Source organism: Amphiura filiformis, chromosome 11 (assembly GCF_039555335.1).
Source record: "Amphiura filiformis chromosome 11, Afil_fr2py, whole genome shotgun sequence".
Classification (NCBI taxonomy): Eukaryota; Metazoa; Echinodermata; class Ophiuroidea; order Amphilepidida; family Amphiuridae; genus Amphiura; species Amphiura filiformis.
Window position 1 is genome coordinate 19,523,517 of NC_092638.1, and position 16,041 is coordinate 19,539,557.

General features: G+C 35.5%; 1 protein-coding gene across 1 annotated transcript in view; it reads right to left on the reverse strand.

Moving 5' to 3' along the window:
• Window positions 1–2,263: 2,263 nt before the first annotated feature.
• Window positions 2,264–16,041, reverse strand: part of LOC140163534 (uncharacterized) — a 29,946-nt gene continuing 16,168 nt past the window's right edge. Inside the window, exons 11-14 of the mRNA XM_072186847.1 lie at window positions 14,240–14,404; window positions 12,154–12,198; window positions 5,748–5,810; window positions 2,264–5,390 (exon numbers count right to left, since the gene is read on the reverse strand). Of these exons, the coding sequence (XP_072042948.1) occupies window positions 4,678–5,390; window positions 5,748–5,810; window positions 12,154–12,198; window positions 14,240–14,404 (986 nt within the window). The 3' untranslated portion in view covers window positions 2,264–4,677. The remainder of the gene's footprint in view (window positions 5,391–5,747; window positions 5,811–12,153; window positions 12,199–14,239; window positions 14,405–16,041) is intronic.

Below are 16,041 nucleotides of genomic sequence, written 5' to 3' on the forward strand. Positions count from 1 at the left end.
ACCAACACCAAACATTCAGTGACCAAATATTGAAACAATATTTGAAACAAAATAAGGGGTTGTCCCTTTTTTCCATACATTGACCAAATATTGAAAGTAATTTTTCATTCACAGGTTGAGCTAAACAGAAGAGTTCATTTGGGTAGTAAAATTAAATAAATTGACGAGTAAACACAAGTTTATTTTGCTAATCCTTTATTTATTTATTTATTCCCTATTTATTTAAATTGTATAATTTAAATCATACACGTTATTGCAAGTAACGATTAAATGCACTATCTGTGAGAATCAAAAATCAAAGAGAATGAGTGTGATTAAACCAAAAACGACTTAAATAAATGCAAAATATCAAATTTGGACTTTTTTTGAAGTTACATGCAGTTGAATGGAGCGTCATATTTATCAACACTTCCGTTTTCTTTTGTCATTGCTAAATTTTTCGTATGATTTATCCGTCACTTTCTTACAAATTCTTTTTTTTAAAACTTATTATTACTTACTATTACGATAGTGCCCTATTCCCTACAATTATACCAAACTTACATACAGATGTTTTTAAACGGTATAAACGTGTTTTGGTTTGGGTTAAAACGTTTTTTAAAATAACACTTAAAGGTCAGATTTTATAAAGGTCATGAAAACATTAATGATAAACATGCTACAACATCATTTTAAAAATGTTGTCAAAATGTAGTAGTATAAAATTGTTTGGCAAACATTTCTTTAAATCTTTAAAATATTTTAATTTGCCAACACTAAAAGTCATATTGTAACACAGTACATTCTGTTGTAACACATGTTGAGGAGGATGCCCTCAATATTTTTCAAAATTCCGTTTTTACACGATTGTAAATTGTAATAGTGAATCTAACATACCGTGATAAAATCAAGACTTATTATGATGGAAATATTAGTCGAACCCGTACACATATCAGACAAAGGACCAAGCAGTATTGAATCCATGACTGGTATTTAAATTAGTACCAATGTAGTTGAGAAATTGCTGGCTGCCTGAAACCCAAGAAAGGCAATTGGACCTGACAAGAGTTTTTCAACTGGTACTTTTTCAGCCAATCTTTAGAATCTGATGAAGTTCAACCCCGGGGATCACTCACATAAATGGTCTGTACGCATGCGTGACAAAAAAAACAAGTAAAAGGGGTGTTTTTTTTTAGGCAAGGCAAGTTACGCGCGTGACGCGTTTAGGGTCTAAAAAACAGTGATTTTCAAGAATAAGGGTAGTTTTCTGAAACTGGACAACTTGTTTAGGGTACCTTTTCAAATTTTTGGTAAATTATGAGTCCAAAAAGGGTACATTTGTTGCATTTTCACCAGCCAAAAACTCATTAGGGTGTAAATTCTACACTAAATTACCTTATTAAGGGGCTAAATTTGCTGGTAGGGTAAAACTCGTTTAGGGGGTGTTTGAAAAAAATTTGGTCACGCATGCGTACACTGTCATATTTGAGTGGCCCCCCCGGGGTTCAACCTGACTGGAATACTGCACAAAAGTTGTAAGCATCCGCGTGAATTGACTTTCAAAACTGACCCTAAGCTAGGATATCAAAAATTAGTCAAACAATAACCCTAAACAAGGATTTTACTCAAATAAAAACACCGTAAGCGAGGAATTAGTTTGAAGTTTACCCCTGAACAAGAATAGACATTGCGTGTGTCGGTAGAGTGTCATTCAGTGACAGTGATCATGATATCGGTAAGCTTATTTCCACGAGAAGTGAAAAACATTTTTGGAACAAATCTGTAACAATCATCATTCAAAAAAGAAAAACAATTGCGACCCTGATTTTTCAGGATTTAGGGTAGATCGGTTGAGAACAACACAACAATTTTTTTTGCTTAACTAAAAATCTCCCCGGTTTTACATAATGTAAAATTGTGAAAAATTCTGACAAGAGATATTAAAATGTGAAATTGATTTGAGAGAAAAATGTGCAGTTTTTGTCCACTAAATGGCAACAAAAAGATACAATTCGATATTCTATCCGTTTTATACGCACTAAGAAGGACCAACACCAAACATTCAGTGACCAAATATTGAAACAATATTTGAAACAAAATAAGGGGTTGTCCCTTTTTTCCATACATTGACCAAATATTGAAAGTAATTTTTCATTCACAGGTTGAGCTAAACAGAAGAGTTCATTTGGGTAGTAAAATTAAATAAATTGACGAGTAAACACAAGTTTATTTTGCTAATCCTTTATTTATTTATTTATTCCTATTTATTTAAATTGTATAATTTAAATCATACACGTTATTGCAAGTAACGATTAAATGCACTATCTGTGAGAATCAAAAATCAAAGAGAATGAGTGTGATTAAACCAAAAACGACTTAAATAAATGCAAAATATCAAATTTGGACTTTTTTTTGAAGTTACATGCAGTTGAATGGAGCGTCATATTTATCAACACTTCCGTTTTCTTTTGTCATTGCTAAATTTTTCGTATGATTTATCCGTCACTTTCTTACAAATTCTTTTTTTTTTAAACTTATTATTACTTACTATTACGATAGTGCCCTATTCCCTACAATTATACCAAACTTACATACAGATGTTTTTAAACGGTATAAACGTGTTTTGGTTTGGGTTAAAACGTTTTTTAAAATAACACTTAAAGGTCAGATTTTATAAAGGTCATGAAAACATTAATGATAAACATGCTACAACATCATTTTAAAAATGTTGTCAAAATGTAGTAGTATAAAATTGTTTGGCAAACATTTCTTTAAATCTTTAAAATATTTTAATTTGCCAACACTAAAAGTCATATTGTAACACAGTACATTCTGTTGTAACACATGTTGAGGAGGATGCCCTCAATATTTTTCAAAATTCCGTTTTTACACGATTGTAAATTGTAATAGTGAATCTAACATACCGTGATAAAATCAAGACTTATTATGATGGAAATATTAGTCGAACCCGTACACATATCAGACAAAGGACCAAGCAGTATTGAATCCATGACTGGTATTTAAATTAGTACCAATGTAGTTGAGAAATTGCTGGCTGCCTGAAACCCAAGAAAGGCAATTGGACCTGACAAGAGTTTTTCAACTGGTACTTTTTCAGCCAATCTTTAGAATCTGATGAAGTTCAACCCCCGGGGGGATCACTCACATAAATGGTCTGTACGCATGCGTGACGGAAAAAAAACAAGTAAAAGGGGGTGTTTTTTTAGGCAAGGCAAGTTACGCGCGTGACGCGTTTAGGGTCTAAAAAACAGTGATTTTCAAGAATAAGGGTAGTTTTCTGAAACTGGACAACTTGTTTAGGGTACCTTTTCAAATTTTTGGTAAATTATGAGTCAAAAAAGGGTACATTTGTTGCATTTTCACCAGCCAAAAACTCATTAGGGGGTAAATTCTACACTAAATTACCTTATTAAGGGGCTAAATTTGCTGGTAGGGTAAACTCGTTTAGGGGGTTTTTGAAAAAAAATTTGGTCACGCATGCGTACACTGTCATATTTGAGTGGCCCCCCCGGGGTTCAACCTGACTGGAATACTGCACAAAAGTTGTAAGCATCCGCGTGAATTGACTTTCAAAACTGACCCTAAGCTAGGATATCAAAAATTAGTCAAACAATAACCCTAAACAAGGATTTTACTCAAATAAAAACACCGTAAGCGAGGAATTAGTTTGAAGTTTACCCCTGAACAAGAATAGACATTGCGTGTGTCGGTAGAGTGTCATTCAGTGACAGTGATCATGATATCGGTAAGCTTAAAATTGGCGCTGGTGAAGTCAGCTCCGATTTTGTAAAAATCTGGTTAGTAAAATTGCTCAGAAACCAAACTTTTGTGCCAAATAACTTGATAAATATGTCACCACTTATGTTCATTAATGGGTTATTTTAAAAAACTACCCTAAGCGAGGATCGTCTTTAAAAAAAATACCCCTTCTTTTAGTAAAATGAGTGTTTTGAGACTCTAATCGCGGATCCGCGCGGATCCTTGTTTTGCTTTTCAAAACCACCCTAAATCCGCGTTTTCTTTCACGCGGATGCTTACAACTTTCATTATATGAGTGGCAGTGTTGCAGTCTTCCCGGGGAAGACTGCAAATATATCTGCCATCTACAAGAAGGGCGAGTGTAGTGATACTCGAAACTATCCGTCCATTTCCCTCACCAGTATGGCGTGCAAAATGCTTGAGCATATTCTAGCCAGTGACATCCGCCAACATCTAGATGATAAAAACATCCGCCAACATCTAGATGATATAAACATACTCTCTTCCTCTCAGCATGGGTTTAGAAAGAATCACAGTTGTGAAACCCAGCTACTCACAACAATTGAAGACCTAGCCAGGGGACTGGATCAAGGGGAACAGTTTGACTGCCTTATTCTCGACTTCTCAAAGGTGTTCGACTCCGTGCCACACCAACGTCTTTTATATAAACTGGACTGGTATAGAATCCGAAGAGATACTCACAACTGGATTAAGAATTGCCTCACGGAGTGACACATGGGCGTCATCGACGCTGGATGGTAGTACATTCAATTTTCTTTGCTTTACCTCTGTTGTTTGGCTCAAAATTAAATGGGGACAGTACATCTGAAAGTAAAAACTAACAGTTTATGGGAAATAAATATTAATCTATTTTTAATGGAAATGTTACAATATGATTTTAAAATATTTTGCACACGATTACGCGGCGACTGGATCGGCAGGTGCGCCTGGATCGGCAGCTGCGGCTGTATCGGCAGCTGCGCCTGGATCGGCAGCTGCGCCCGGATCGGCAGCTGTGGCTTTATCGGCAGCTGCGCCTGGATCGGCAGCTGCGGCTGTATCGGCAGCTGCGCCTGGATCGGCAGCTGCGGCTTTATCGGCAGCTGCGCCTGTATCGGCAGCTGGTGCTGCGTCGGCAGCTGGGGCTGATTCGGCAGTTTCGACAGCGGCGGCTGCTTTGTCAGCGGCGGCTGCGTCGGCAGCTGGGGCAGCGTCTGCAGCTGGGGCTGATTCGGCTGCTTTGTCAGCGGCGGCTGCTTTGTCAGCGGTGGCTGCTTTGTCAGCGGCGGCTGCTTTGTCAGCGGCGGCTGCTTTGTCAGCGGCGGCTGCTTTGTCAGCGGCGGCAGCGTCTGCAGTTGGGGCTGATTCGGCTGCTTCGACAGCGGAGGCTGGTTTATCAGCTGTGGCTTCTTCGGCAGCTTGGGGTGTTTCGGCAGCGGTGGCTGCTTCGATAGCTGGGGCTGCTTTGGCTGCGGCTGCAATATCAGCAATGGCAGCAGCGGCGTCTGCTTCATTAGCAGCTACCTTATTTGCAGCGTCTGCATTAATTTGTGCAGTATCCGCCTTGGCTCTTTGGGCGATATTTGCGGCGGCGGCTTGATTGGCACTTCCTGCGTCTAGACCTGTTTTTTCTGCAACAACAATATTTCAAATTTCAGGTATAAATTACCACGATTGTTTGATGTGATCAATTTATGGGCCATTGTTATACACGTTATTTTGCTTCTAATATCCATCCCGCTGGTGCAACATTATTAACTAAAGTTGGGAAGCATATTGTTTGAATGGTAGGTATCAATGTAAGATAGAAAACCGAACATGAACAATTACACTACGCCCCTTTAACTTCTGTTTAATGAAACACATTTATCGAATAACACTTGCTGTTGGTTCATTTGCATTGAAACGTATGAGAATATTTTTTTTGATTTATTTTAAAAAGTCTTGGGGACTTTGGAACGTGTGGACCCATAATTCAAAATACCTACCTTCCGTGTTTTCTAGTGCAGCTGGAACATCTTCGGGGCGTTCTGCTTGACCTACGGGCAATTCTGCAAAAGGAGATAAGTAAAAAAACGATGCATGCTTTCATATGTATCATCTAGAACTACAACAAATTAGTAATTCACTTTTCATTAACACTAACTCTGTAAATCCTACAAAATCTTACAGAGCAAATCTGCCAGCATGCATGCATGGGAAACCACTTGACAACATAAGATTTGGTCTTTATTAAGATATTTTATAAATGAATAATGCTGCACATTTTGAAAAATTCCAAATTTCCAAATTATTGCTGTTTTAGAGTTCATTTTTGATTCAAATTTGGTATTAATATCCATCCAGCTAAACGACCAATAGTTTGCTTCAGATACTATTGTAAACTTTACACCATACTGTAAATAGTATGGGAAAATTGACCAATTTTCGAGTCTTGGAACTCGAAAATGGAACAATGGACCAGTTTTCGAGTCTTGTAAATGTTCATTAAATTGAAAAAGATTGTGGAATTTTGGTGTTTGCATGTAATGCCACACTTTAAAACAAACAAGTTGAAATGTAAATTCCTTCAACAACTACCAACTTAAGGCCTTGTAATTCAGTCTTTATGTATAAAAGCTGTACCACCACAAGTAATGACTCTCTCATTGCCGTCTTGAATTTGAGCTAGTATGAACCCTAAAACCTTGCTTCTTGCATCTGTTTGCAAAATGAATTCTGTGCCATCAAATTTAGGATAAGCCAAAATTGGTTGTTCTAATTATTTTTGCTTGAGTTTAAGATTAAAAAATCAATCCATTAAAAAATGGCTCACTGACATTTGGAACTCGAGCTCATGCTGCAGCTATCATATTTTCAAAACATCCTTCCAATTTGAAGATTACATAAAGTCTTAATGTACGATCTTTATAACGTTTTCTTTTTCTCTTCCAAAATGATTAAATAGTTAATATGCAATCATTATGAAAGTTCCCAATACATTTGGACGCGAAAAACATTGGAAATTGACAAAGAAACAACATCATAAACATCCCCTCTATCACTCGAAATATCTCGCACTTTTAGGATTAGGACGGCGAGTGCGGCCTCAGAGTTAGACGCCTATGCAACTAGTTTGGTTACGGTCCCTCCACATGGGTGGAGGGAGCGTAACCTACGATTTGCGATCGTTCCGACATATTATCATAATCTGAAAAAATTATGATAATATGTTGGACCAACAGAAAATCATTCCGTTTTACTACAAATAGGGCGAATTTGACAGTTTGCTCATAGATTTTAGTTGGAACATGTGTAAGTATTACCAATATGCATGCCAAAAAAATCGGTTTGGAAAAAAATAAAGATAGATTCTGAAAAAAGATCGTACATTAAGGCTTTAATTAAACTTCCTCGTAATCTTGCTATTTAGCTCTGTAGATTTCGAACAGGTGGTAGTAAAATACTATTCACTACTGGGAGTTTCAACAATATCGATAAAAAAGATAGAAACTGCCATCTTTGTAACATAGAAATTGGTGATGAATTCCACTATATATTTATGTGTCCCTCTTTTACAAATTAAATATCTATCCTTAAAAGGTATTTTAGAAAAAAACCGAAACACATTCAAAATGGGAATATTATTTAATTCTGTTAATCAGAAAGAGCTAAAAAAATCTTGCAAAATTAGCTAAAGTAATTAATACTTATTTTAGATAGTCCTATTCTGTTCTCTTTCTCTGTTAAAAGTATTCCCTTTGGAAGTACTAGTTTAGAAACATTCTTTATAGTAGTTTAGTGTTTTGAGTCTACATGTATATCAAAATATGTTCATGGTGCTTAATTTTATAGTTATACCATCATTTATTGTACACCCGTGATATTGGGGTCTGAAGATTTGAATAAAAACTTGAAACTTGAGTGTTTCAAAAGCTATTTGATACTTCCCAAACTTTATTCCAAATCTATAATATCCTACAAAATCCAAATATTAGCGTTTTTCGGTGTTTAAAGAAAAGGCATATATAGAGTGAAAAATAAATTCAAAAGAAAGCCGTTTTACACACCATTTAAAAAGTGATTAAATTCCGTAGATGGTCTCACAATATATGCTACTTATTCACAATACATATGGTCGAATCCAACGAAAAGTGTACACGGCATGTTCAGGGCCATAACTTAAAAGTATTAATCAATTGGCATTCGTTTTTGTATTGTGTTTATTCGCCTTGATCATACGCTTCGCGCCATATGTAATAAGACCCCCTTCTGTGAAAAACTTAGACACAGAGACCCCAAAACATGCTATTTTTACCCATTTGTTCAAAATACAGCCTGTCTCAAAAACAATTGTGCAAGTGAAAAGCGCCCTCTCTGGCAATTAGAAAATACCGTTGTGACATAATGCTTACATCAACGTCAAGGGCGTAGTCTTAGCTCTCAAGTGCCGTTTGTTCTGTTCAATTTGCTTGTTTTAATCTCGAGATATGTTTAGTTAAAGACGAAAGGGTAAAATCACAATTGTGCCACTTTTACTAGGGAAGAGGGCTTTACATGTAACAGTGATAGCATCAAGTTTATCAAGAGTTCCTTCGTGAAATCAAAAGAATGCATCAATTACGCAAGACAAAATGTTTTTGACTGTTTTTACTGTTTTATCATGATGCAGGAATGATGATTCTCTTTTTCCACTTAAAAGAGATTAAAAGATAAATAGATATTTCACATTCTGCTGTAAAAATTAAATACATGTGCATGTCAATGATTTTATCATGGTAAATACTGTTCTCTTAGTCACTTAAGACATGTTAAAAGACAAACAAATATTGCGCACTTATGCATGTTGTATAGGTTAATGAACGCGTATTACTTGTTGGGAGATATATTAGACAAAATAATACACGCGTGCTGATGTTGATGCGTCTAATGCATGCGCCCCGAAAGGGGGGAGTGCATTAGACGCATCAACATCAGCTATCATTGATTTATGCATGTACAGCTCTCTTCCCTAGTAAAAGTGGCACAATTGTGATTTTACCCTTTCGTTGTTAAATAAACATATCTCGAAATTAAAACAAGCAAATTGAACAGAACAAACGGCATTTGAGAGCTAAGACTGCGCCCGTGACGTTGATGTAAGCATTATGCCACAACGGTATTTTCTAATTGCCATAGAGGGCGCTCTTCACTTGCACAATTTTTTTTGAGACAGGCTGTATTTCTTAGAGTATTTTTAAAAACATCTAAATCAGTTATGAAAAGAAATCATTGGATTGAATCTAAATCGATTTCCTGAAAGGTGTGTATTCAAAGATTGCCTGTTCAATTTTTCACATATTTGTACATAATTATGAATTTTTGTGACAATTTTTGAGTGGTATTTTTTACATTACCTACGAATACAGTTTTTCATAACACTAGATATATCTTTAAAAAATGTAAATCACTAATAAATGCGCAATTGATACAAGCTTTGATATGTCCAATAGTGAAATGCATTGCATTCAGACATCTTTATTATTGTGTTTAGCTGCCAGAAATTCTAAATGGCACAAAGGTAGGTTTGGTAAAAAATATGCATTACCTCCGAATACATGTTAAAAGCTGTGTCATTCCCACAAACTGAGAGAATAGTAAACAATAGTTAAGCAATAGGTGCAGGGTAATACACTCTTTATTTCTACCAAGTTTTAATAGCCTGCGTTTAAATATTCCTGAGATGTCAACAATAAAAGCAAGTATTCGTAGGTAAATTTCGGTAACCGAATGTTACCTACGAATACAATTTGACATCATGACAGTATTGTGAAACACCGCCATTCATGCCAATGCCCATATTGGTACATAACGAAGGCCTGTATGTTTGCTATCAAATCATATGTCAATGAAATTTGCGAATTCACATACATGCCCACCATGCAAAACTGAATACGGCTTACTTGTTGAAAAATATGTACTGAAATAGACGACGGTCTGCTCATTTGAAAGAAAAATCAGATTCGAAGAAGATTAGAAGGGGATAAATACTTGGATTTGTCAACTATCATGTGTGCTTCATTTTAAATATTTACCGACCTTCTGGTTTCTGAGTAATTTGTGTCCAAATTGATTTATTCGAAGGTAACTTTTGACGTTTTCGCTAAGGTTACCTACGAATACCATGGAAAAAACGTCTGTTCTCATTGTCTCATGATCTAGACAACACAGTGATGGACCCTGGTATAAAGCTAATTGTAGTTGCCCTCAAACGAAATGCCACAAGACGTAACTGACTCCAAGATGGACTTCACAAGTCTGCAATAACGGTTTTAAGCGATTTGTGTGCAATTAAGCAAATTAAAGTCACTTTAGTGCCTTTGTTTCTTACTTCAATCCTCTTTCAACCGCTGTGAAACGACATTATTAATACATAATGCATTCAAAGTGCTTTATAAAATGAAGTTTTGTCAACTATCATGTGTGCTTCATTTTAAATGTTTACCGACCTCCTGGTTTCTGAGTAATTTGTGTCCAAATTGATTTATTCGAAGGTAACTTTTGACGTTTTCGCTAAGGTTACCTACGAATACCATGGAAAAAACGTCTGTTCTCATTGTCTCATGATCTAGACAACACAGTGATGGACCCTGGTATAAAGCTAATTGTAGTTGCCCTCAAACGAAATGCCACAAGACGTAACTGACTCCAAGATGGACTTAAAGTCACTTTAGTGCCTTTGTTTCTTACTTCAATCCTCTTTCAACCGCTGTGAAACGACATTATTAATACATAATACATTCAAAGTGCTTTATAAAATGAAGTTTTGATTGCGATATCCACCAAAAGTCTAATTCTTACCTACAAATACTGAAATATTACTTACGAATACAGCATAATACGTGCCATGTGTAATGAAGTGTCCACACCAATGGAAATTAATTGTCAAAAACTTTAAGCGGTACCCCAGGACACTATTATTACCCATATACGGATTCATTCAACAATTATTTATTATGTAATTGCTGATTAACTACTTGTATATCAAAATGAAGTGTTCAAAATCTTGCTAAAAGCATCAAAATTGTTTGATCTAAGGTAATAGCTTTTATTCATTTGGACGTACCATCTGAAACAGATCTAAAAACTACCATTTTATTAATTCATTACCATAATAGCAAAATTTAAACCTCTAAACTCAATATAGATATTGTTAAATCGCTCATGTTACCTACGAATACCCGGGTTTCTTCACCTTTTCATTTTATAAAGCGTTAGGTGTATGCGTATAATTCCAAATTTTCCTGCAAACATATATCCCACTTGTTCTTTTTCAAATGTGTAAATTGGTTCATACTCATTTGATAAATAAAATACAGAAACTGACCTAAACTTCATTTTCAAAAATAAACTAGCATAAATTGACTAAGATCATATTGATCGCGTTATAAAAACACAAAACAAATATGTTTTGGTTGAGCTAGCATTTTCCTGACACCCTGTGGTCTACATTACACGAAAAAAAGCGTTAATGGGAATATTCCACTTGTTTTAGGTTGATTAGTATTGCGATAGTGAAAGCATCCTAGTGGTATTCGTAAGTAACATTGGGTTTTGATATCACATTTACTATCACACGTCCTGGATTTATTTTTCAAGATTAGTAATGGCACTTTTGTAAGAAAACGAAGCGGTCTTTGATATTGTCATTTGAAACTACAACAATTCAGTCAAAGAAGATTTTCACCACTGACAAAACTAGTTCCTGGTGCATGCAAGTTCCCATTGAACAATGTACGCAAGGGAGATCTTTCATTAGCAATATTACTCGAGCTCTTAGGTTTTTGATGCCATTTATGGTCTCATTTCATCATTACAAGTGTTCAAAAATTAAGAGCTCGTGAAATTCAAAGTAAGACAAAATAAGGTTATTAAGTTTGAAATGAAAAATGGGAACCAGTCATATCAATTCCCGATAGGTGCACTGCCAAATCCCTTAGAGTATGTGATTGGTTATTATCCAGGTATTAACATGAAATCACATATAATCACAACAGTTAAAATATTGAAGCTTCTTGGTTGAAACGTTTTTCGGTGTTTAAGAGAGTAGACATACAGAGTGAAAATAAATTAAAAAGAAAGCCGTATTTCCAAAACTAAAACGATAGAATACTCAAAACGTTTACACGCCTTTTCAAAAGTGATAAAATTCTTGCAAAATATATGCGTATATGCCCTTATATGTAGTAAAGTATAAGTGGCTGGTACAGCACATTGTGTGTTTTGGGATGCGGTGAAAATCTTCTTTGGTATCCAGTCATTTTTATCGAATTTCACTTGCTATTGGTTCTTTTGCATTGAAATGTGTATGAAACTTTTCTGATTTATTCAAAAAAAGGTCCAAGAGCCTTTGGTCCCATTATTTATAATACTCACCTGCCGGACCTTCTGCAGCAGCAGCAGCAGCAGCAGCAGCAGCTTCTGTTACAGCATCATTTTAGAATTTAAAAAAAAGCAATCATATCCAGTTATTAACCTTCAATCATTAATAAACACACTTTTCGAATATCAGCTGCTATTGGTTCATTTGTATTAAAACGTGTATGAAATCAGGATCGATTTATTTTAAAATGTCTTAGGTTTCCACACCACCAAATCACACTACCAAGGTAAATGGCTGGTAAAAAAAGTTTGAAAAGAAGGCCGATGTGCCAAATTTCTTTAATAGCTGTACTTTATGGATGGTTTTTCTCAACATCTAAGCATAAAAACATTACATTTGTTACAATTCTGAAATTTGAGGCACGTTTTTTTGTTCTTCTTCACCAGATGACACCACTACATCATGTACATAGAATCAGTGTGCTGTAAAGATTGACAGGATTTACATAGTTTACGCGTCACTGCGAAAAATCGAGCTGCCAAAAATGTGTTGGTTATATGGTAGAAGATATCATAAGAATTAGGTAAAATGATGTTTTGAATGAACCAGGGAGGTTTAGCAATGCGAAAACGACAAATTCCTCCATACCTTTTTACACATAAATGAATAGGAACTCTATTGTGCACCTTTAGGGGGAACTTAGAACTTGTGGACTCTTTTTTCAAAATACCTCCCGTATAAGAAACCTAAGCTTTGATGTTTGTCATTCTGAACTACAACAAAATCGTATCCAGTCAAATAATATTTTCTCCAAAGATAAAACTAGTTCCGGTACATGCAAGTTCCCATTGAACACAAGGGAGATCTTTTCATAAGCAATATTACTCGAGCTCTTAGGTTTTTGATGATATTTATGGCCTCCTGTTCTCATTACAAGTGTCAAATATTAAGAGCTCGTAACATCTTAAGTAAGACAAAATAGGTATGAAGTTTAAAATGAAAAATGGGAACCAGTCATATCAGTTCCCGATAGATGCACAAATGTGCACTTAATGCGTGTCGGAATAGTCATTCAATTAAAACAAATTAGGGGATTAATGCAAAGTAACACCATGAAGATTTGAATGGGATACGTAATGCAAACAATATGCACTTTCAAACATTGCTTAGTGTATTGTAATAAATAAATCCATAACCCCTTCCTTCCGAAGAAAATGACAGCCCCCTAAGTTCCCTACGTGCAAACATTATCAAATAACATCATCGGCAGCTACCCAGTTCTGACCTTAATGCCAGTAAGAATCACATTTCGTCATCAATATGGCCAATTGCCACGCCCATTTAGCACGGAAATAATGAAATATAACTTTTTAAATCAGCTATATCTAGCTTTTCCGAATAAAGATTTTATCTTTCGGGTCAAATTATTTTGCCCTTTGCAATCAATGCCACTATTTTGCAAAACCAATTTTCCTTGTAACCTGTCATTTTCGCCTATACTTTTGCGTGTGGAATTTGTGCACATCCGGGTACCTTACATCGTTGAACACGGTATGGCGACTTGTAGATGTCACGTGCGCATTTATAAAAGCGCATTTATATATACACCCGAAGTCCACTGATTATGGGATGCGGTGAAAATCTTATTTGGTATCATTTTTATCGAATGTCACCTGTTCTTGAAATATGTGTCGTTTTATGAAAATGTTTAGTGTTTACATCTTAACTCAAGAACCACAAGATATTTGAATTCATTGTCAAGCCCGCTTCAAAATAATCGCAACACCATAATTCAACCAATTGACAACAGCAAACTAAATTTACATAAGTGACCACGGTTGTTTGATGACATGTAAAACACAGTCATTTAAAAAAAGAAGTTGAACAATGATGGCGCTATTTAGCTTAAATCTTGTTTACATCTTTACAAGGTGTAGACACTTGTATAATGATATTAGAACATCAGCAAAAAGAATATCTTCTTTGGTATCCAGTCATTACTCACTAATTAATGAAACACACTTATCGGATGTCACCTTCTTTTGGTTTATTTACACTGAAACGTTTATGAAACTTTTCATTTTAAAAACTTTTAGGGGGGAGTTAGAGCTTGTGGACACTTTATTTTAAAGTACCCACCTCCTTCTGCAGCAGCAGCAGCTGGGTTTGCAACAGGAGCAGCAGGTAAGTCTGCAACAGGAGCAGCAGGTGAGTCTGCAACAGGAGCAGCAGGTGAGTCTGCAACAGGAGCAGCAGCTGCGTCTGCAACAGGAGCAGCAGCTGCGTCTGCAACAATTGCGGCATCTATATTTTCATTTTGAAATACAAAAGCAATCATACCCAGTCATTAACCTTCAATAATTAATTAAACACACTAGAATATCAGCTACTATTGGTACATTTGCATTAAAACGTGTATGGATTTATATCAGCTATTTTGTAGATTACGATTTTGTTGACGTTCAAATTAAAAATATCAATCCGTTTGCAGTTTTGTTTTTGTTCATCACAACATACTCCCCTTTGGGTCATGCATTGATCTGGTTATGGTGAGTGCGTTGACATTTGAACCAGAACAAACTCATATCCAGTTATTAACATATAATCAGAATATCAGTTGCTATTGGTTCATTTCCATTCAAACGTGTATGAAATCAGGTTTGATTTATTTTACAAAGTCTTAGGGGGAACTTAAAACTTGTGGACCCTTATTCAAAATACCTCCCGTGTAAGAAAACGAAGCGCGCTTTGATGTTTGTCATTCTGAACTACAACAAAATCGTATCCAGTCAAAGAAGCTTTTAACCAAAGCTAGTTCAAGGTGCATGCAGGTTGCCATTGAATATGTACACAATGGAGATCTTTTCATTAGCAATATCCTCGAGCTCTTAGATTTTCATGGAAGTTCCCATTGAACATGTACACAGGGGAGACCTTTTCATATCCCTAGAGCTCTTAGGTTTTGATGCTATTTATGGTCTCATGTTCTCATTACAATTGTTCAAATATTAAGAGCTCGTGACATTTAAAGTAAGACAAAATAGGGTTATGAAGTTTGAAATGAAGAATGGGAACCAGTCATATCAGTTCCCGATAGATGCACAAATCCATTAGAGTTATTTGCCCTTAGGCGTGTTAGACTAGTCATTCAATTTAAAAAAATGCAATTTTCATTGTCTAAATTCGGGGATTAATGCAAAGTAACACCTTTGAATGATTTGAATGTGATACGGATTGCAAAGCATGTACTTTTAAACAATACTTAGTGTATTGTGGTCATTTTATGAAAATGTTTAGTTTTGACTCTGTTTACATCATAATTCAAGAACCACAAGATATTTGAATTCTTTGTCAAGCACGCTTCAAAATAATCGCGATACTTTTTGTCAGTATCCTTGCTACTGGCGTTAAATTATAATCATATCCTGGCACATCTGTGTATAAAAGATATGCCATGGTTTGGTTTGGCTTACAACGGTTAAATTTCACACAAGTGGCTGGTACAGCACATTGTGTATTATCAGTAGACTTCGGTTGTATATATAAATGCGCTTTTATAAATGCGCACGTGACAAGATGGCCAGCGCCATATTTGCATTACATCACTGTCAATCACTGAAATGGCGACCATTGAAGGGGTGGCTACAGTTGTGACCTTGTTTCTGGCAAGGAACATTGGCTGGAGGTTCGATGCTATAAATTTGCAAGGATAAATCATGGATATCAAAGGATCATGATTATTGCCCAGCACCCCCATGTACAATCATAACTAATGTTTGTTTGTTTGTTTATTTATTTATTTATTTATTTATTTATTTATTTATTTATTTATTTATTTATTTATTTATTTATTTATTTATTTATTTATTTATTTATTTATTTATTTATTTATTTATTTATTCAACGAAAAACGAAAACCCTGTTCTATTTTGAACAAATTG